Source organism: Bubalus bubalis, chromosome 4, assembly GCF_019923935.1.
Source record: "Bubalus bubalis isolate 160015118507 breed Murrah chromosome 4, NDDB_SH_1, whole genome shotgun sequence".
Classification (NCBI taxonomy): domain Eukaryota; kingdom Metazoa; phylum Chordata; class Mammalia; order Artiodactyla; family Bovidae; genus Bubalus; species Bubalus bubalis.
Genome location: NC_059160.1, coordinates 128,855,180 through 128,878,038, shown reverse-complemented (window position 1 = coordinate 128,878,038; position 22,859 = coordinate 128,855,180). Strand labels below are relative to the sequence as shown.

At 40.6% G+C, this 22,859-nt stretch overlaps 1 protein-coding gene across 5 annotated transcripts in view; it reads right to left on the bottom strand.

The window, feature by feature from the left end:
* MTR (5-methyltetrahydrofolate-homocysteine methyltransferase) overlaps positions 1–22,859 on the bottom strand; it is a 125,189-nt gene that overhangs the window by 94,159 nt on the left and 8,171 nt on the right. For 3 of the 5 annotated variants that reach the window (XM_006050165.4, XM_006050167.4, XM_044942058.2), the window contains exons 2-8: positions 20,254–20,468; positions 12,783–12,872; positions 10,075–10,144; positions 7,979–8,071; positions 6,511–6,617; positions 4,158–4,217; positions 3,282–3,376 (exon numbers count right to left, since the gene is read on the bottom strand). In XM_006050165.4, coding sequence (XP_006050227.3) covers positions 3,282–3,376; positions 4,158–4,217; positions 6,511–6,617; positions 7,979–8,071; positions 10,075–10,144; positions 12,783–12,872; positions 20,254–20,468 — 730 coding nt within the window. The remainder of the gene's footprint in view (positions 1–3,281; positions 3,377–4,157; positions 4,218–6,510; positions 6,618–7,978; positions 8,072–10,074; positions 10,145–12,782; positions 12,873–20,253; positions 20,469–22,859) is intronic. The other 2 variants (XM_006050166.4, XM_006050168.4) reach the window with 2 other exon arrangements.

Genomic DNA, 22,859 nt, shown 5'->3' with positions numbered 1-22,859 from the left:
TCTTTTATTCTAAATATTTATACACATACAAAGTTATGATGAGGAAAGGAGTATATTTAAAACCAAGCAGATAATAAATCTCTTGATTTGAAGCACATTTAATTCAGCTCCAGTCAAAGCCACCTCACTGATGTTCCCTGCAGCACTAAATATTTCTGCCCATGTCTCCAACAGATGATCTTACAGCTTAAGGATCCACACTATAAATAAAAAAATAAGTTCAGTTTCATCACTGGTATACCACGAACAAAAATATCTGCAAATTACCACCACTAATAAACATTGATTGGAAAGCAATACTGAAGAGAAAGAAAAAGGAAGATCTTGCAGGTAGATGGAATATTAACTGTATATGGAAGCCACTTTGGGAGTCTAGAAGACCAAGACTTGGCCCTTGATCCAACTGACTTGCAACGTGATCTTGGACTTAGAATTTGTCCTCTTATAAATTAAGTGGGTTTACTTGTAACCAAGGAGCTCTGTGTTTTGCAAATGAAACTTACTGCAACTCAAAACAGATCAAAGCAGAGCTGCTAAAACCCCTCCAAAGCCACTCTCAGCGGGAGCTGCCAAGGCCTTCAGGAATTCAAGAATTAACTTGACTGGGACTATGTCATCTTTTATTTTTTCATATTTAACTTTTTTTCCCTTTATTATGATTTCTTAGTGCAATGTGATATACTAGATTAGAACCTGGAAGAGAAAAAGAACAGTGTGGAAAAACTTGAAACCTGAATAAAGTGTGGAGTTTAGATAACAGTAATATGCTTTTAGTTTTGCTAAAAGTATCACAGGTAATGCAAGATGTCACATTAGAAAAAACTAGATTAAAAAAAAAAACTAGCTGAAGAGCACACAGGAACTCTGTGTACCATGTGTGCCACTTTTATGCAAATCTGAAATTATTCCACAATAAAAAGTTTATTTAACAAATTCACAACTCCCATTTGTGATAAAAAAGAAAAAAACTCCTAGTTTACTAGGAACAGAAGAAAACTTCTCACACTGGATAAAGCACATCTATTTGGTGATGTAGAATTAAATGTTTTTCGCACAAGATCTGGAACAAGGTAAGGATGACTTCTTTCACCTCCTGCTAAAGGTCATGCTGAGAGTCCTAAGAGGGAATTAAGAGAAAATGGAAAATAAAAGGTATGCAGATTGGAAAGGAAGAAACAAATCTGTCTTTGTTCACAGGTAAGACTATCTATTACTATTTCAAAGAATCATCTAAAATGCTCTTTGAACCCAAACCGTAAAGTAGAAGGTTCATATACAAAAGTTAATTGTTTACCTAAACACTAGCAATGAGCAATTGAAATCTGAAATACAAAACATAACACTTTACATAACATATTTACAATGGCACCAAAACAAATGAAATACTTGTGTATAACTTCAAAACTCTGATGAAAGAAATCAAGGAAGATCTAAATAAATGGAGATATATCCTAAGTTCATGAACAGGAAGATTTATTATACTTAAGACCTCAATTTTTCCCAATTTTACATACATTCACACACATCAATTAAAATCCAGCAAGTTATTTGTGAATGTCAATGAACTGATCCTAAAGTTTACATGAAGAAGTAAACGACCCAGAATTGCTAATACAATTCTTGGAGGAGAAGAACAAAGTTGAAAGACTGATACTACCCGACTTCAAGATGCATTAAAAAGCTAAAGGAATCTCTGGCATTGATGACAGCACAGAGCAATGCAGCAGAATAGACTCTAGGAACATAATCAACTGACTTTTGACAAAGAAGCAAAGGCAATCCAATGGAGAAAGGACTATCTTTTCAAGAAATAGTGCTGGAACAACTGGACATTCCCATTTGACAACTTAATCTAGACACAGATCTTACATCTTTCATAAAATTAATGCAACATGGTTAACTGTAAATTGCAAAACTATTAAAGATATAAATATGTATATAAAGATTACACAAGAGATAAATCTACGTGACCATGGGTTTGGCAATGAGTTTTAGATTCAGTACCAAAAGCAGGTTCCATGAAAGAAAAATAAATTGATAAGCTGGACTTCACTAAAATTAAAAACTGTGTCCAATGAAAGAGCAGACTTTAAGAGCATAAGAAGACAAGCCATAGGCTGGGAGCAAATATTTATAAAACACATATATGGTATTCAAAGTTGTTGGTTTTTTTTTAATTCTTAAAACTCAACAATAAGAAAACCACCCAACTCAAAAAAAATAAACAAAAGATCTGAAGAGCAAACAGCTACATCAAGGTGTTGTTGCCAAAATTAAAAGAGCATAAAGCACTTAGAACTGAGCCTGGCACACAGCAAACTCCCAATAAACGTCTACAACTCTTATTTTTATGGCCACACTATAATAAAAGTTCACAGAGCACTCTGAGAAGAACATTGACCTGGGCTGGTAAGTGAGGGAAGGGTCCGTGGAGAGGACCCTAGGGATGGACTTAAAAGGCTCATGTGTGGGGGTGAGAATGCAGGGCAGGCACAGCCTCCAGGCAGTAGTAGTACAGGCATGGACAAGGCACAGGAAGAAACTGTGTATACTCTAAGAGCTTCCATCTCATCACCATTTTGATCAGAAAAATATAGAGATATCTTAAAATACAATGCAAAAGCCATGTTAATTTTTAAAAATATTTATATATATTTTTGGCTGCGATGGGTCTTAGTTGCTGCACTCGGGATCTTCCATCTTTGGTTTAGCATCAGAACTTTGAATTGCAGCATGTGGGATCTAGTTCCCTGACCAGGGTTTGAACCCAGGCCCCTTGCATTCGAAGTGCAGAGTATTAGCCATTGGACCACCAGGAAAATCCCAGCCATGTTAATTTTAAAGATAAAAATCTAAGTTTTAGAATTCCTACTGTATTCCAAATTAGGCTGTTTCACTTTATTCCAAGCTAGGCTGTTTCTGGTTGCTCCACAAGCAGAGAGTGAAAAAACCTTGCTGTTTTTAAGTGCTGATAATAGATTTAAAGTGTTTTTACTGGGCCAAGGCAGTCTTAAACTATAAGGGGAACCTTCACAGACAAAAAGGCAACTCCCTGGCTTGTCCAAGGAGTATAAGAACTCTCCCAGTAACTCAAATTGATTCATTTAGGTTGTCTTCTGATGTCCTCAGGGCAGTCAGAATGTACCTCAAGGAAAGTCAATATTTCACACAAGTGATACCGAGGGAATATGAAGAAGCAATTCACTCCCAGGTCACAGGCTGTAGTCATTTGAAGAGATGAACCCCAAAAGGAATGGAGGCAGGAAAGAATGATCACTCACCAGAGTGGGTCTGCATGAGACACGCTGATGACAAATGCCTCCCCAGTCTGGCCAGAGAGAGTCCGCCCGCTTTTATCAACAATTGTCCCTGAAATCTGAATTCAAAAAGTAAACTCAGTCAACCACATAGACTTAAGAATACAGTCTCAAAAACAAAATAAAATTAAGAAGCTTTAAAAAAAAAAAAAAACAAACATGAAAGAGAACTGAAGTACTCCAACTTTAAGGCAACACTGTTTAACCATGGTTGGAAACAGATGAGTGCCCAGGGGAGAGGTTGGAAAGCCAAAGAAACAGAGAAAAGGGAAAGTCAGGGAGGCAAAAGCAGTGCCCAAAAAAGCTTTAGGATTTACACCACCAGTCCCATTGGAGAGGACTTTCCACAGACATTTAAGGTTATCCTGGTCTCTTGCTGTTCAACACCTGATTCGTCTAACAACGCTTGTGAGTTCTAATCTATTCTCAGCAAGCAGTGTGGGCCTGCCTAATGCATCAGTGAACTGGCAGTCTGCTGTCTCTGGTGGTGGACGCTTCATGGTCAGCTTCAAGTCCGTCCCTCCTTGGGTCCTAGAGACAGTGAGCCTTTGATTCTGGGGACCAATTCAGCCAGGCTTCCTTGGAATAGCCTGCCTTTCACCAACCACCTCTAGATTCGTTGTCTTCACATTTCCACAGATAAGACTGCTATTGGTCTGAAGTGGTGGTAGGAGGGAGGTAAAGAGAGGAAGTTAAAATAGTTGGTTCCTAAAGATGATCAATACTCTCAAAAGTTCTGTGTCAGGAAAACTAAAACCCCACCCTCAAAATGATGATATTAAAAAAAAAAAAAAAGAAAAAAACACACAAAATTCATCATGTGAATACTTTAGGACTTACAAAGACAGGCCGGGGAACATACTCCTCTTCAAAAAGTTTTTGGACTGCAAACAAGGCTGCCTGCCAGGGAGAAAAAGGACATCTTTGTTACCAAGAGACTGTGTCAAAGGTCACAGTCTAACAGGCTGATCAGAATGTTCCTTTTACCAAGGTCTCTTCAGATAAGACACATATCACGCTCTCTGGGGAGGAGAAACAAGTCCTCCATGTGACATACAACACCCACACCCCCTTCTCAAGGTAACACTGTACATATTCAGTTCAGTTCAGTTCAGTCCCCCAGTCATGTCCGACTCTTTGTGACCCCATGAACCGCAGCACGCCAGGCCTCCCTGTCCATCACCAACTCCCTGAGTTTATCCAAACCCATGTCCATTGACTCAGTGATGCCATCTAACCATCTCATCCTCTGTCGTCCCCTTCTCCTCCTGCCCTCAATCTTTCCCAGCATCAAGGTCTTTTCAAATGAGTCAGCTCTTTGCATCAGGTGGCCGAAGTATTGGAATTTCAGCTTCAGCAGCAGTCCTTCCAATGAACACCCAGGACTGATCTCCTTTAGGATGGACTGGTTGGATCTCCTTGCAGTCCAAAGGACTCTCAAGAGTCTTCTCCAACACCACAGTTCAAAAGCATCAATTCTTCAGCACTCAGCTTTATAGTCCAACTCTCACATCCATACATGACTACTGGAAAAACCATAACCTTGACTAGACGGACCTTTGTTGGCAAAGTAATGTCTCTGCTTTTGCATATGCTATCTAGGTTGGTCATAACTTTCCTTCCAAGGAGTAAGCATCTTTTAATTTCATGGCTGCAATCACCATCTGCAGTGATTTTGGAGCTCCAAAAATAAAGTCTGACACTGTTTCCCCGTCTATTTCCCATGAAGTGATGGGACCGGATGCCATGATCTTAGTTTTCTGAATGTTGAGTTTTAAGCCAACTTTTCCATTCTCCTCTTTCACTTTCATCAAGAGGCTCTTTAGTTCTTCTTAGCTTTCTGCCATAAGGGTGGTGTCATCTGCATATCTGAGGTTATTGATATTTCTCCCGGCAATCTTGATTCCAGCTTGTGCTTCCACTGTACATATTACAACAAAACAAACGCTGACTGGAGTCCACCCATGAACTAATATTTCCCCTGAGGAAGAGCTGAAGAGCTACTCTTTTTCTTCCTTCTCTCAATCAAAACTAAAAAGACGTAAATATGAAGCCTCTACTTCTACACCTCACATAAACAAGGTAGGTACATGAACCAACAGTGTGCTGCTGCTGCTAAGTTGCTTCAGTCGTGTCCGACTCTGTGCGACCCCATAGACGGCAGCCCACCAGGCTCCCCCGTCCCTGGGATTCTCCAGGCAAGAACACTGGAGTGGGGTGCCATTTCCTTCTCCAATGCATGAAAGTGAAAAGTGAAAGTGAAGTCGCTCAGTCGTGTCCGACTCTAGCAACCCCATGGACTGCAGCCCTCCAGGCTCCTCCATCCATGGGATTCTCCAGGCAAGAGTACTGGAGTGGGGTGCCATTGCCTTCTCCGAACCAACAGTGTATGTCACTGCAAAAAAGAATATGAGCTAGAATGGGTTGTAAAGACACGAATGCTGTGTTAATCTGTACTGTCCATGTTTTCTTAAGTTCCAAGACCAGAAACTAAGGTCCTCTATGCCCAAAGCTCTTCCATATCTGAACCCACAGACAGAGATACTGCATACATAAAAACTATAGTAAGGTAGTATTTTTCACCTATTAGAGTGGAAAAGATCAAAAAGTTCAATAGAGAGGGTGTGGTGAAAGCAGCAGCGTTCCTGTGGGCTGCTCGCTGACTGGAGGATAAATGAGTACAATCTTGGAGGGTGGAGATCAAAAGTAACAGTGCCCAGACTCTTTAACGCAGCAATTTCACATGTAGAAATTTATACTCAGAGACACTGTCAAAAATGTATGCGTGAGGATAGCTACTTTTTATTCCACACACTACGTACCTTTGTACGTATGTAAGGAATACAAGCACATACGCACACTCACACATATACTTTTCTCTGAATGGAATCTCCATAGGGCCTCCACACCAGGAATAGCAGTTGTCCCTCAGGAAGACAGCTAGATACCCAGAGAATGGGGGCAGGGAGGATATTTACTTTTTATTCCATACATTTATCTTGAATTTTAGAATCGTGCATATATAATCTGACCTATGCATCCATGCACATACAGTAGCTATACATGAAAATATTCAGTTTCATAATTAAAAAGTTCTTTATATAAAATAATAATATGTTATATTTCCTCACTTCATGAGGGAAGCACCCCAACCGGCACCCCAGATCAGCCCCCTTTTCCTCCTTTAACTCACCTTGGCATTGGCGGTATCAAAAATAGTTTCAATGAGTAAGATATCCACTCCACCATCCAGAAGCCCTTTGGCCTGCTCTTTGTATGCTTCAACAAGTTCATCAAATGCTGCAGAAAACCAACCACACCCAGGACATCAGTCATCAATATCCTTTGAAAGCCCAGGACACACCAAATTTAGGCCTGGTTCCAGGTGAACTACCTATTGCTGGTTTATATGCACAATTGAAGGGCAACACCACATTTTATAAGAAACATGGCAGTGATGGAAGTTAAACCAGCAAACTAAACACAGACACTCCTAAACACTCTGCACACAGGCTCACTTCCCATATGTGAGCAGAGAACAAGACACTGACTGGGTAGGGAGGGACATGATTTCTTGAGCCCTGGCTCTTACTTTAAGATCTTTAAAACAGATCTTTCCAGGGATGGTTTTAATCAATCAATTCAGGGAAGAGTGTGAGGAATAATTAGAGAAACATGTCACACTGATGTGGATTCATGACTGGTCGAGTCACATTCTCTCACGCCCTCTGGGGTAAAATGTGGTTCTATTGATTTTGCGCCTGTCCTCTGACACCAACTCTGTCAGAGAAGAAACCTGGCTGGTGTGCAATTTCAGTCTCAAACACAAAAGGGTACAATCACTCCTGGGTAAACTTTTCGTTAAAAATGTCTTATCTATTTACATCTCAGAGGTTATCCCACTCCCCATTTTATCTCTCACGCAGGAAAGGAAAGATGCACATATATTCAATAGAGTAGCCTACTTTATCTTACATAGTGCAAGAGAGGAAAGCTCTCCACTGCCACACTAAGACCAAAAGAAGCTCCAGCCACAAGTCCACCCAAAATGAGCAAGTCCTAGTGGAAAAGTGTGGTGTCTGGAACCAAAATCTACAAATCATGCTTGCCTGAACTTGTCTTTGACACAGAATTCATTACCACACATGGTATTACTATTTGGCTCTGACCGTTTAATTCTTTTTGTTTTTTTCCAGTCTAATGCTTAAAACTGACCTAGATTTCTAGCCTTCTCATAAAATTTCAATGGAAGTATGCTTACAGATGCTGGTGTATGATGGTAGTCTGTTTATAACTGCTCCCTGACAAATAAAGTGGGGTCTAGCAGGCTACTCTATAAACTGACCAAGGCCTAGTATCTGTATTTGCTCAACTTCTCAGTTTGAAGTTTCATTTTGATTGGTTTTATTTCCACAGCTGATAAAGAAGCCCAAACACAACAACATGGATCTTTGAAAGCAGACTCAAGATAAATAATACTAATCCAATGACTAATAACAGCTCACTTTTATTTAAATGTCTCCCACATCCAAGGGACTGCTAAGCCCTTAAGTCACAACAACCCCTAAACAGAAGCTGGCACTGGCCCCATATTACAGAGGTAAAGATTACTGAAACACCGAGGTACTTGCCCAAGGTCAATGATTGTATATGATACTCACTGATGTTCCTGTAATCTGGTCTTTCCACAGATGGCGACACAGAGAGTGTCTTGTTAGTTGGACCCAGAGCTCCTGCCACATACCTCTTAATTCCTTTGGGAAAAGAAAAACAAGTGTGAAATGCCTAAATAGCTTGCCCTTTTTGTTGTGAGTCAATAGGCCATCAGATTTTCCCTAGAACATAGGAATACAATCTTTTGTCCATCACTCTGATATTCAGAAAGCACAAAAGCCTCACTTTTTCCCTTAATTCAACAACAAAACTTGACCTCACCTGAACTACAAGAGGCTATTTATAGTTTTTACTCACTTAGTAGACAATTCATAGATTTTACTGCAAATAGATATTTGATTATGAGGGCTGTCCTGGACCCCACTGGGGAAATTATGAGACATGAAGTATGTGCACATGTGACCTCCAAGCCAATGCAAAAAACTTGAATTCTCATATCTGGCTTCAAAGAGTTTCAGTTAGTAATCCTTTTCTCTCAATCACAGCCATGTGAAAGTGAAACTCATTCAGCCACGTCCAACTCTGCAATCCCATGGACTGTAGCCCGCCAGGTTCTTCTCTCCGTGGAACTCTCCAGGCAAGAATACTGGAGTGGGTTGCCATTTCCTTCTCCAGGGAATCTTCCCAACCCAGGGATCGATCCCAGGTCTCCCGCATTGTAGGCAGATTCTTTACCATCTGAGTTACCATGGGAGCATCACCACAGCTATGCTTGGACAAATTCTCTCTTCCTACCCTTAAGAAACCTTGAAGGTCATAAACATAGGTTCTGCAAAATTTCCTCACAAGAGCATTGATCTTGAAACGCTCCCCACTGCTGTATTGCAGGGCCTTTGCAGGGGGAAAATATTAAATCACAATGAATAATTACAAAGCCTGAAATTAAAGTATGAAGGAGATCCAATCTTACTTTAATAGCTCTTTAAGAACTCCTGAATAATCTTTCCTTTAGGCTAGAGTCCTGGTGCTCCTAAGAGCCTGACATGTTGTGTTCATTTACATATCATAACAGAAGCAGGGGGCGCACTGCTCATCACTTGTGGTGATTTTAACTAAATGGTTATGTTTTACCATTTACCAACCAATCGATAACCCAGCCTTTAGCAGGTTACAATATTGTTTATCCAGCCCCTCCACCCCCCCACCAAGCTGGACAATAATGTTGGTATAAGAAAAACACTCTTATCTTTCCCTGCTTTGGCTGACTGAATATCCTCTGCCCTGTGATTCTATTGGGACAATAGTCTATGCCCTTCCATATTTAACATTATCTCTCAGAAACAGAGTTCCTATAAATTGCTTCAGTCTTCATTAGTATGCTGTGTCTAACTTCCTAACAATTTTGCTTTACATCTTTCCTGTTGGCAATAATTTCACATTTCCAAATCTTAAGGGGTTCCATATATTTCTTCTATCCCTTTCCCGCCCTCAAAGCCTCCCCTCCAGCTGGTGCCCAAGTGTTCTTGTGGCAGCCAGCCAGGAGGTGAGTTATTTTGGGGAGCCATTTTTCAAATCCCAGCAAGACTGACTCTACTGTCACCCTCTTTTCTGTGCTACACAATAGCGCCTTCAAAGACATTAGTGGCATGAAGTGGAAAACACTCCAAAGACAATCTCTCTTTACCTAGGTAAGGAAAACCTCAAGGATGAGGGTCGCTTAAAAGGGATAAGATCAAATATCTTAATGATCACCACTATGACCACAGCAGTCAGTTGCGCCTCAGTAACCTGAAGATGTGCTTCTGAAGGTGGAGAGATCATCTTAGCTGTAAACGCATGGGGAGTCCATGGTACCAGCTATAAAATTAAGATATAACATCGAGTAAACACAGAGCAGGAGACAGACCGATGGAGACGGGGTCAATTCAGAGAGACGCTGAATGCTTGATTATGAAACTGCAGGGAAGTTACCTACAAACAAGTACATGATGGCATCTGCAGTGTTGCTGTAGGCCAGCTGTCGCGGAAGCAAAGAGGGCAATAAGCACAGATTATTACAGCTAAGAATGTCAAAGGAAGCAGCTTTGGTTTTTTGTTTTGTTTTTTAAAGAAAAAAAAAAAAAAGGAGAACAAGGTTCCTTACCTGTCTGGAGAGTTATGTCCTCGGCTGCTTTTCTGGCCACTCCCGCAGAGCACGTGTTCATCCGGTAGGCCTAATACATCAATGGCAAGGGTTAGTTTGTCCTTTTTCTTCCATAAAATAAGTAAGGAATTCATGACCTTCTAAAACTCAATTTTATTCAATAAGAAAATGCAGAGTGAATTAATTTGAGGTCTGAATAAAATCTTAGCCAATAAGGCCTACCAGCTGCCCCAGAAATGAAGGCAACAGGAAAGGCAAGTCTTTGGGAACTACTTTTACGTTCCTCCCCAAAACCATGAGCTAGCTGGCAATCTCTGGACATCTGGCACATCAGAATAAGCTGATGTCACGAAATACGCTGAGAAAAAAAAAAAAAACAGTAATGGGAAAATCACAGGCTTCAGAGATAGGACACCTGGGTTCCAGAACCAGCTCTGTCACCACCTGCCTAGGCAGTTCCCTTAGCAACTCCCTCAGGCCCTGGTTCCTTTCACCATACAATGGTTAGAGACAGTGGGTCTGCACTTTTTGTAGATTATTAACCTCTAGAGGATCTGGAGAAGGGCCATGAACCCTCTCATTATGACTAAAAGGCAAGCATACACAAAGGTCCAAAGCAGTGTCCACAAGTTCTATTGAAATACAGTCAAGCCCACTCATTTACGTGCTATTACTGCTCTCGCATTATAATGCCAGTGTTGAGCAGTTGCAACAGAGACTGTATGTGTCAACAAAGCTTAAAATATTTACTGCCTGGCCTTTTATAGAAAAAGTTTGCCAATCCTGCCCCAAAATAACACAAAAGTAATTATGACACAATTTCATTTTCCCTTGATAACCCCAAAGGCAAGTGATTTCACAAAGCCCCAACACTGAGGGAAATCAGTGTCAGGGCACTCAGGACTACATGCCTGAACATAGAGGCAAGTCTGGGAAAAATTCTACCCAGAAATAGGAATCTCAGCCTCTACCACCTATTTTCATCAGGTTTACAAAAACTGAATATGGAAGCATTGTGTTGATTAAAAAGAAACCAGATCCTTTACCCCACACCCACTAAGATGCCTGCTAAGAGGACAAAACAAAAACAAAACCAGGGCTTCCCTGGTGCTCAGTGGAAAAGAATCCAAGGCAATGGCACCCCACTCCAGTACTCTTGCCTGGAAAATCCCATGGACAGAGGAGCCTGATAGGCTGCAGTCGATGGGGTCGCTAAGAGTCAGACACGACTGAGCGACTTCACTTTCACTTTTCACTTTCATGCACTGGAGAAGGAAATGGCACCCCACTCCAGTGTTCTTGCCTGGAGAATCCCAGGGACGGGGGAGCCTGGTGGGCTGCCGTCTATGGGGTCGCACAGAGTCGGACACGACTGAAATGACTTAGCAGCAGCAGCAGCCAATGCAGGAGATACGGGCTTGATCCTCTAACCAGGAAGATATCACATGTCTCAGAGCAACTAAGCCCATGTACCACAACTATTAATTCTGTGCTCTAGAGTCCAGGAGCTGCAACCACTGAAGCCCGCACTTGTCCTGTGTCTGCAACAGAAGTCACCGCAATAAGAAGCCTGAGCACCACAACTGGAGAGCAGACCTCCCCCTCGCTACAACTAGACAAAAGCCTGCACAGCAACGAAGACCCAGCACAGCCAAAAATAAATAAATAAAATTATTAAAAAAAAAAAAGAAACAGGACAAATGCTGGCAAAGATGTGGAAAAACTGGAACCCTTGTATGCTGTTGGTGGGTATATAAAATGATGCAGGTACTGCAGAAAATAGTGTGGTAGTTTTGCAAAAAATTAAACAGAATTACTGTATAGCTCAGCAACTCTACTTCTGGGTATACACTCAAAAGATATGCAAGCACAGATGCAAAACAGATTATCTGTACACTGTGCTCAGAGTAACATTGTCCACAACAGCCAAAAGGTAGAACCAACCTAAGTATCCGATAGTGGATGAATGAATAAACACAATGTGGTATATCCATACAATGGAATACTATTCAACTTTGAAAAAGGAAGGATATTCCAATGCATGCTACAGCATGAGTGAACCTTAGAGGACATTAAGTGAAATAAGCCAGTCACAAAAGGACAAATACTGATAATCCACTTACATGAGGCCGCTAGGAACTAAATTCACAAAGACAGAAAGCAGAATGGTGGTTTCTAGGGGCTGGGGGAAGGGAAAATTGGGAATTATTGTTTCATGGGTACAGAGTTTACTGTTTTACAAGATGAAGTGTTCCATGGATAGATGGTGGTAATGGTGGCACAGCAAACAATGGGAATATATGTAATGCCACTGAACTGCACACTTAAACATGGTTAAAATGGTGAATTTTATGTTACATGTATTTTGCCACCATTTCTTTAAAAAAGGAAACCAGATCTGTCACTCAATTTAAAAAGGCTTCACAAAACTGCACACATGGCCAATCATTATGCTTTTATTCAATTATTGCATAATAACATCATTTTTATTTGATTAGCCCTTATCCACAAAAGAAACCAGCTGGAAAATGACTGGGCTGTTATGGTTACAAGCCAAAGAGATTCCAACCATTTCCTCTGTCTGACGACAAACAACAGATAACTAGACATTAGCTTGACCTGGCAGGTTTGGCTGGTTTTCTCACTAGCAACTACCAATAGTAAATGCTCAGGACTATCTTAGATACAAGCAAAAATGAAATCCTTACCAAGTGTTCCAGGCCATAGTCAGCTTGGGCAATAGAAGTGCTGCTGAAAGTATTTGTTTCAATGATATCTGCCCCAGCTAGGAGGTACTCCTGCAACAAGAGAAAGTCATGTCAATGCTATGAGTTACAGAATCCCTGCTTCCTAATAGTAAATTTGCCTTTTCTTCACCATCTTCACCAAATACCTTTTGACTACTTACTAAGTGCAAGGCACTGCAGTAGATACAGGACAGAGACACAAAAGGATATAGGGATTTCATAAAAAGGCATGTGGTATAAATAAAACAGAACTTGAAGTCAGACAAAGTTCAAATGTGGTGTGAACTGAGTTGAGTTCCTTAAACTCTGAGCCTCAGTTTCCTCATTTGAAAGTAGTATAACCCTGCTTCACCAGTGACCAGATGATAGCATAGATCACACATCAAGCTTCTGGCACATGATGGCCCTCAACAAATATTCCATCTGTTCCTCTGCCATGTCCCAGCTTCGGCACAGCTAGGATTCTGTTGAGAAGGGCCCTCTCGCTGCAATCTCAATTCTGACCACAGCTACTTCAGCCCATAGCTCCTGGCCCCTCCGAGCCAGATCAGAACCCTCACTAAACCCCGAGGACCTTGGTGTCCTCCTGTTCTCCCTGTTTGAAATCTTTCTTCCTTGTTTCACTCTGTTTCAATCTGATAAACACTCTGGTGAATTTTCCAACACTGAGTAAACTCCTGATTTTCTAACACTGAGTAAACTTAACCCCACATAAGCAGATAAGACACTGTTTGCAGAAATATTTGGAAAGAAAATCCAAGATTTACACACTTTTAAGTCACAAACAGCCTAAATACTCATCAATAGGGAAACAGCTAAATAAACTATAATATGTCCATTTTATTACATGTTATGTGGCAGCTAAAAAACACCATGTGTGGGGAGTTCCCTGGTGGTCCAGTGGTTAAGACTCTGTTTTCACTGCAGGGGATATGGGTTTGATCCCTGGTCGGGGAACTAAGATTCTACATGCAACAAGCAGCCAAAAAATAGGTAAAGCAACAACAACAACACTGTGTATAAATATCTACAAATATGGAAACATCTCCAAAAATACTATTCAGTAGAAAAATAAAATTAATATGACACCATTAAATTTAAAATATACACACATACAAATAGTATTGAGTTTTCTAGTATACACAAACGCATAAATGCATAACAAATGATTTGGAAAGACATACACCAACTAGTGTAAGTGGTTATCTCTGGGGGAAAAAAATAGAAATTTGGAGTATTGGTTAAAAGGGAATTTATTCTTAACTATGGGTTCTGTCTTATCAGAACAAATTAAAATTTAGCTTTTCAAAAAAGAGAAAGAAAAACTGAAAACAACCTTAATGCCTAGGAATAAGGTTAAATTAAGCAAACAGTGATCTATGTATAGAATAAATTTGTACAAAGTTATTAAAACCATGTCTCGGAATATTTAATACTCATGGTATTAAAAAATGCAAATTATAAAATAGTATGGAGTAATAATAATCCCAATTTAATTTTAAAAACCCAAATACAGAAAACTAGTCTGAAATATAAATTAAAATATGTGAATGGCAAGTATGTCTTGGTACTGAATTTACAGTCCACGGGGTCACAGAGCTGGACATGACTGAGTAACTGGGCATAAACACACATACTGATATTACAGGTGGTTTTTATTTTCTTTTATGTTTTTCTATCAAGCTAGATATTTTATTTTTGTAACAATGAACACATATTATCTCTATAATTAGGCAGAGAGTATTTCTAAATTCCCAGTTATTTTCTCCAATTCTCCATAGGTTTAAAATTTTCCATAATATGAAGTTTATAAGGTGTTTTTTCTAGCTCTTCACCTTTTCTCTCCACCTTCTTTCCTGCAATAGTATCCCACTCATGGGCTCGGGATATGACACCCTAAGATTCCAAGCCTATTCTCACCAATTAAAACATGTGTGAGTGCTCTATTAAAAATGGATACGCAACAAGGACCTACTGCGTAGCACAGGGACCTCTGCTCGATCTCACGTGCAGCCAGGATGGGAGGGGAGTTGAGGGAGAAAGGAGACACATACATGTATGGCTGAGTCACTCTGCTGTGCACCTTCAACTATCACAACATTGTTAGTTAGCTATGCTCCAATATAAAACTAAAAGTTTAAGCAATAAAACATGGATGGATGTGGGCAAGCTACTTAATTACTCTGCTCCTCAGGTTTCTTCTGTAAAAGCTGTCAAGATTAAAGGAGGCCATAATGACAACACAGCCAGAGGCTACCTACAGGTGTTTTAAAATATCAGTTCCTGTAGGTCTCAGCCTAACAACAGCAATGAGCTAGGAAATGCACGAGGCATTCACCTGGGGCCTTACCCCCAGTGCTGAGCCAGGGCGGAGCCAATGCCACGGCCTCATGGCCCTAGCGATTCTTATCACAATTGCAAGACACCTCAGCAATTACTATCAGGGAACTTTTGAAAAAAAAAAAAAAGGTCCTGCTATCCACAGGTCCTGAAGGGTACAGGCATGCCCAGGCCACACAGTGAGGTAGCCGGGGGTTGGAGGGAAATAACTGAGAGAACCAGGGTTCTGCCTTCACTGGGATCAAGGTAGATGCTTAGAATATTGTGGGTTCACTCTTTACTGAAGAACTTAAAACCTAACAGTAGGAATTAGGGTTCAGGAAGGAAAAGGCAGGGTCACTCATTTAGGTTACCCAGGGCTTTCTCCAAGAGGAACTTCATGGCTGGGGAAGCCTGGTTGCTAGTCGGTCAGTCAGCAGCCGTTTCATACAGCTGGCAGGGTGTTTACAGACAAGGATGCCTTTGAAATGGATGCCTCCCCAACCAGAAGCTGAAAGTCAGGCACCTACATTCTTAGTGTCAGAGACTTGCACTTTGTATAGAGCCTGGACATTCCATTAAAATTAAGGATCAATGGATCAGCTCTATGGTCAGTAACACTACTAGAAATAACTAAGTGTGAAAAGACCTAGTCTTTTTTCCTTCCTCATCCATGAACACGATATGGTCTCTACATCCAGAGAACTCCAGTGAATCAATATCCCTCACAAATGGGACAGCCAGATACACCTTACTGTATTTACTGCCATTTTGATTCATGTCCCTATCCTGGGAAATTTGCTATTCTTTCTAGTTGTCTATCTAACACAGAAGACAAAGATTCACTCTCTTGAAAAACATTTACTGACTTACTTTGTGCAAGATACTGTTCTAAGCAGTTGGAATTCAGTAGTGAAAAATAGGCATAAATTAGTGCCCTCGGGAAGCTAATGGTTGGGGAAGGGTGGCGATTTCACCAACTGCATGATAAGAACTGATGTTTGTATCCATATTGGGCTTCCTTGGTGGCTCAATGTAAAGAATTCTCCTGCAATGCAGGGGATGCAGGAGACACAGGTTCAATCCCTGGATCAGGGAGATCCCTGGAGATAGAAATGGTAACCCATTCCAGTATTCTTGCCTGGACAATCCCACGGACAGAGGAGCCTGGCATGCTACAGTCCATGGGGTTGCAAAAAGTTGGACATGACTGAGCATACATGCGTAATAATTGTAACTGTATCAAGCAATTCATACCCATGATGGCATTCCCAATATACAATGTACTGGAATTTTATAATGCAATTTGACTACATATTAGAAGGCCTAGCAGAAAAACTTGTAGAATCAACCTCTTCAAGAACCAATTTTAAATCTTCTAGTACTGATAATTTCTATTACAACAAAGGAAAGGTATTCCTAGTTTTTCTTAAAATGAAAACTATTCTGCATCTTATCTAGAACAAAGTCTTGACCAGCCAAGAGAAGGTTCCTTCCAGCCTCAATGAATCATTTAATCACTCATTCGTTTAAGTGATTTCCTTAAGAAGAGTCTGAAAGGCACCAAAAGCAAAAATAAACAAGTGGGACTACATCAAACTAAAAAGCATCTACACAGCAAAAGAAACAAGCAATAAAATGAAAAGGCAATCTACTGAATTGGAGAAAATATTTGCAAATCATGTATCTGATATGGATATCCAAAATGAAGAATTCATACAATTCAGTAACTAACAAAAAAATACAAACAAACCAATTCAAAAAAAATGGGCAGAATACAGGACTTCCCTGGCAGTCCAGTGGTTAAAGACTCTACACTTCCACTGCAGGGGGTATAGTTGGATCTCTGGTCAGGGAACTAAGATTCTATATGCAGCATGGCATGGCCAAAAAGGAAAAAATGAGCAGGAGACTGGAACAGACATTTTTCCAAGGAAGACATACAGATGGCCAACAGGTTCATGAAAAGACAGTCAACATTACTAACTGCAAATCAAAATCACAATGAGATATCAGAGCTCACCTATCAGAATGGCTTTTATCAAAAAGACAAGAAATAACAAGTGTTGGTAAAGAGATACAGAAAAGGGAGCTCTTGTGGGAATGTAAAGTTTGCACAACCTCAATGGAAAATAGAATGGCGACTCCTCAAAAAATTAAAAATAGAACTACTATATGACCCAGCAATTTTATTTCTGGGTATTATCCAAATAAAACAAAACCACTAACTCAAAAAGATAGAAGATACTTAGTTGATCCTGCCAGTAGCATGCTTGTTTCAAATATTAAGCCATGCATGTCTAAGAACACACGGTCAGGACAGTGAAACTGTGAATGGTTCACAGACTCAGTGACGGTTCCTTCGGTTGCTTGCTTCTCTCAGAAAGCCCGGAGATAAGCCCATGTGCTTATTGGTACCTTATCTTTGACAAAGGAGGAAAGAATATACAATGGAGAAATGGTAGTCTCTTTAATAAGCAGTGCTGGGAAAACTGGACAGCTAGGTGTAAAAGAATGAAATTAGAACACTTCCTAACAACACACAAAAATAAGCTCAAAATGGATTAAGGACTTAAATGTAAGACCAAAAACTATAAAACTCTTAGAAGAAAACACAGATAGAACACTCTTTGATACAAATCACAGCAAGATCCTCTATAACCCACCTTCTAGAGTAAAATAAGAACAAAGATAAACAAATTGGACCTAATTAAACTTAAAAGTTTATGCACAGCAAAGGAAACCATAAACAAGATGAAAAGACAACCCTCAGAATGGGAGAAAATAATTGCAAATAAAGCAACTGACAAAGGATTAACCTCTAAAATATACAAGCAGCTCATGCAGCTCAATATCAGAAAAACAACCCAACCAAAAAATGAGCAGAAGACATGATAGACATTGCTCCAAAGAAGACATACAGATGGCTAATAAGCACATGAAAAAAATGCTCAACACCGTTTACTATTAGAAAAATGCAACCAAACGTACAATGAGGTATCACCTCCCAACAGTCAAAATGGCCATTATCAAAAATCAACAAACAGCAAATGCTGGAAAGGAGTGGAGAAAAGGGAACCCTCTTGCACAGTTAGTGCAAATATAAATTGATGCGGCCACTATGGAGATTCCTTAAAAAACTAGGAATAAAACTACATATGACCCAGCAATCCCACTACTGGACATATACCCTGAGAAAACCACAAGTCTAAAAGACACACATATCCCAGTGTTGACTGCAGCATGTTCACCATTTACAATAGCCAGGACATGGAAGTAACCCAGATGTCTAGCGACAGATGAATGGATAAAGAAGAAGCGGTACACATATACAATGGAATATTATTCAGCCATAAAAAAGGAATGAATTTGAGTCCATTCTAGTGAGGCAGACGAACCTAGAGTCTGTCACACAGAGTGAAGGAAGTCAGAAAGAGAAAAACAAATATCGTATATTAACCCATATATATGGAATCTAAAACAGTGGTACTGCTGAATCTCTTTGCCGGGCAGGAACAGAGATGGAGGCACAGAGGACAGACTTGTGGACCCAGCAGGAGGAGGGGGAGGATGCACTGAAAGAGCAGCACTGAAACATATGCATTACCACGTGCGAAACAGCCAGGGGGAATCTGCTGTCCGGCACAGGCAGCTCAGCCCAGCGCTCTGTGACCGCTTAGAGGGGTGGGAGGTAGGAGGGAGGCTGAAGGAGGAGGGGACATAAGCACACCTATGGCTGATTCATGTTGATGTATGGCAGAGACCAACACAGTATTGTAAAGCAATTAACCTCCAGTTAAATAAATTTTTTAAAAAAAGATGTACCCATGTTCACTGTAGCATTATTTACAGTTGTCAACATATGGAGACAATCTAAGTGTCTACTGACAGATGAATGAAAAAAGGAAATGTCATGTGTATATGTAATGGAATATAACTGAGCTATAAAAAAGAAGAAAGGTAGTTGCCAGAAGTTGGGGAGTGGACAGTGGGGGAAACGGATGAAGGGGGTCAAAAGGTACAAGCTTAGAGTTCTAAAGTAAGTCACGAGGATGTAATGCACAGCACGAAGACTGTAGTTAATACTACTATAAGTTGCTAAGAAGGTAGATCTTAAAAATCTTCATCACAAGAAAAAAACTGTAACTATGTATGGTAACAGATATTACCTAGACTTACTGTGGTGACCATTTTGTAACATATACTAACATCTGATCATTACGTTGTATACCTGTAACTAATGTTATTTGTCAGTTATACTGCAATTTTCAAAAGAAGTCTGAAATACCTATAACAATGCCCTACTCCAAAGAGAAAATTTTCTCATTAAAGTCACTCTGTCCTTCAAATTGAATCCAGACCAAGAAAACAGATTAAATCAACTTATTATTTCTTTTAGCCATAGTTCTACAAAATTCCTATGATAACCTATAAAACAATTTAGTTTTATGTTTATTTTTAAAAGTCTAGCAATACCCAGTTACCTGCTTCTGATCTATTTATGTTGGCTAGCTAGACAGAAAAATGAGATGAAAGAACATGGGATTTCAAGTCAGTGATCCTCTGTATCGCCAGTTATTTAACCTCTAGGATGCTCAGTTTTTAAATCTACAGAATGAGAATAACAATTACCTTTCAGTTTCACATCACTGGGGCTGCTGTAGTGAATTAGGTGCCCCAAAGGAAATCAGGCCTGAATATTCATTGGAAGGACTGATGCTAAAGCTGAAGCTCCAATACTTTGGTCACCTGATGTGAAGAACTGACTCACTGGAAAAGACCCTGATGCTGGGAAAGACTGAAAGCAGGAGAAGCGGACGACAGAGGATGAGATGGTTGGATGGCATCACCGACTCTATGGACATGAGTCTAAGCAAGCTCTAGGAGTTGGTGATAGACAGAGAAGCCTGTCATGCTGCCGTCCATGGGGTTGCCAAGATGACTGAGCAGCCAAACTAAACTGAAACCTGCTTTCTGAATAAGCCACCTCTTTCTGAATAAATCACCCCTTTCTCTGTCTCCCCCAGAGCACTTAGCACAGTGGTCTGCCCTCAGGACACCAAAGGACTTGCAGAATGATAGATAAAAATATAAGAACTCAAGGAAGCTTTACCTTATGGATTTGGTAAATGACATTGGGCTGAGTTATACTTAAAATGTCATTGTTGCCTTTCAGGGGCCTGGCATGATCTTTAAATTCTTGTCCTCGGAAGTCTTCTTCACTCAGCTTGTGCCGCTGGATCATGGTCCCCATCCCTCCATCAAGCACCATAATCCTCTCCTGCAGGATAGCTTCAATCTCATCTTGCAGGGTCTTCTTCACCCCTGCTTTAAAGAAAGTGAAAATGTGAGTTTCCAAAATGAAAGGGGAAAAATAGGTGTGGAGAGGGATTACTGACTAAATTAAAATAATTCACAACAGGAAGTAAATGGGGCTCATAGATATATTCTCTCAATCCTGCAGACTTTGAAAAAGGCTGCCCCAAAATGTTTTCATTAAGTTACAACAATGCTTAATGAAACAAAAGAGGTTGTACACAGCACAGAATCACTGGTATAGCACTACACCAAGGTTAACGTAGGCTGTAGTTATTCCTGTTTCAAAGATGAGCACAACAGACAGCAAAGAGCCAATTGCTACAAGCCCAGGCCAGCTGCTGGAGGTCTGCAGGACTCCCTCCCTGTTGGTTCTGTGCATGTGCCCAAAATAAGACATAAGATTTGGTTTGATAACCGAAAGCCATCAATAATTCCAAACTGCCATTTAGACTGTTAAGTCTGACAGTCTCTTCCACTACCACCAGAACTCATGACAGGCTACCCAGCCTTGAAAAGCCCTAATGCATACTCCTTCCAATCCTATTTTCTGGTCTCCAAGAACTACTGGAAAGCCACAAAACCATGCTGATTGGAATCATCGCAATTCCTAAATTTGAGCCTCTTCTTTGGTTCACCTTTTCTCAGCTCCCTCAACAACACTTCTCATACTTGCTGTCCCAGACCTCTGCTTGCCTTTAGCACAAAATCCTTCTCATCCTTTCAACTCAGAGATGATTTCACCTAATCCTGTACAAGAGTCTTCTTTGGGGAGCTCCTCAAATTCACCCCCCACACACACCACAAAATCCTCTTGCAGCTTGGTTCCCTCTGCACCTAAAGAAGAACATGTGATCACTTCCACCCACACCTCCCTCTGTCCCTCCCATTTACCCCTTCCCACCTCCAGCAATTCTACCTCAACCTATCTTCATGCTGTGGCTTCTTCCTCCACCGCACTACTGAAATCACTCCCTAAGTCACCCATGATCTTCTAATTATCAAAAACAATGGGCTCCAATCTAAGACTCAGATTCCAAGCTGTCCACTTGTTACAGCCTGCCCCTCAATCTACTGTCCAAAACCAAACTTGCCACATTCCCTGTCTGATTTCTCTATTTTTCTGAATGCATCACCCTTTGCAGAAAACTGACCTGACAACCTCAGTGTTATGTGACTCCTCATTCTCCTTGATAATCAATATCTACCCAGATCTCAAGCCCTATAGCTCTGGCATCCAAAATGCCATCCATATTGGGCCCACCTTCCATCCCAGTGCCAACCCTTTCCTCAAGACATTACCACACATCCAGCCATCACAAGTCCTCTCTGAGCTTCAGTCTGCATCCATGAAAACTAAGAAAGACAATGCCTGCTCACCCCAACTTCACGGAATTGTCTTATGGGTTAAAGGAGATCAGATACAAAGATGCTTTGTTTAAAAAAAGAAAAATCAAGTGTCATACAAACTGTCATCTCAACCACCAGGGTGACCATACCTGGTCACCCTATGTTCCAATCCATCCTATGCACCAGATTCATCTTCCCAAAAAGCATGCTTAAACCAGTTGCTTCCAATGCTTCAACAATGCTTCCAACCTTCAACAATTCCCTACTGCCTACCAAACTTACTACAAGTTATTCAAAACAAACTACAATGACACCCACTGCTCTAGTCAACATGTACTTCTGTGCTCCCTGAGAGGCGAGAAAAGCTGGAGTAAAATGCAGCTGGCTCTAAGCTCTTTGAGCCTCTTGGAGGACGACTGGGATTAGGCCAACTCATCTGTATCCCTAGCAACACCAAGGACAGTATCCAGCACTTAAGTGTTCAGTAAGTATTTCCTAAACCGACACAGCAAAACAGTGAGGAAAGATAACAAGAGAAGGTTTTTAAACCCAAACCAGTAATGTATGAATATCTGTAAACTGGCAGTGGTGCAAATTTAAAACCCAGACCTTACTGTCCAGAGTCTTAGGTATTCTATAAAGAAACAGGGGATGAATGGTGGCTATAGAGCTATTGTGACTGAATTACTCTTAATAGGCTTCAGAAAGGTTGTGCTAGCAACCTGTAAATTTGTGGGTATCTGGTTTCTTTCTCAAAGGGCATTATGTTTATTTCAGGGTTTACTATTCTTTTCAAAAACTGGCTAATTTTGTTTATTGAGCTAATAAGGGTAAGAAAACTGAAAAAGGAACAAAGTTAAGATCCAAAAATCTGAGCAGTAGTACTTCAAGCACCAAAGGAAAAAAATCACTTCCTGAAAGTGTGAAGAAAAGGCAGGGCTTACTGAGACATGTATAACAGAAAGACTGGTAGGCAACCGGGCAGTGGTCTGGTCATTTCCAATTAATGTCAACAAAGGCAATTCAGGGGTGGCATTAATTTAGACACCTCAT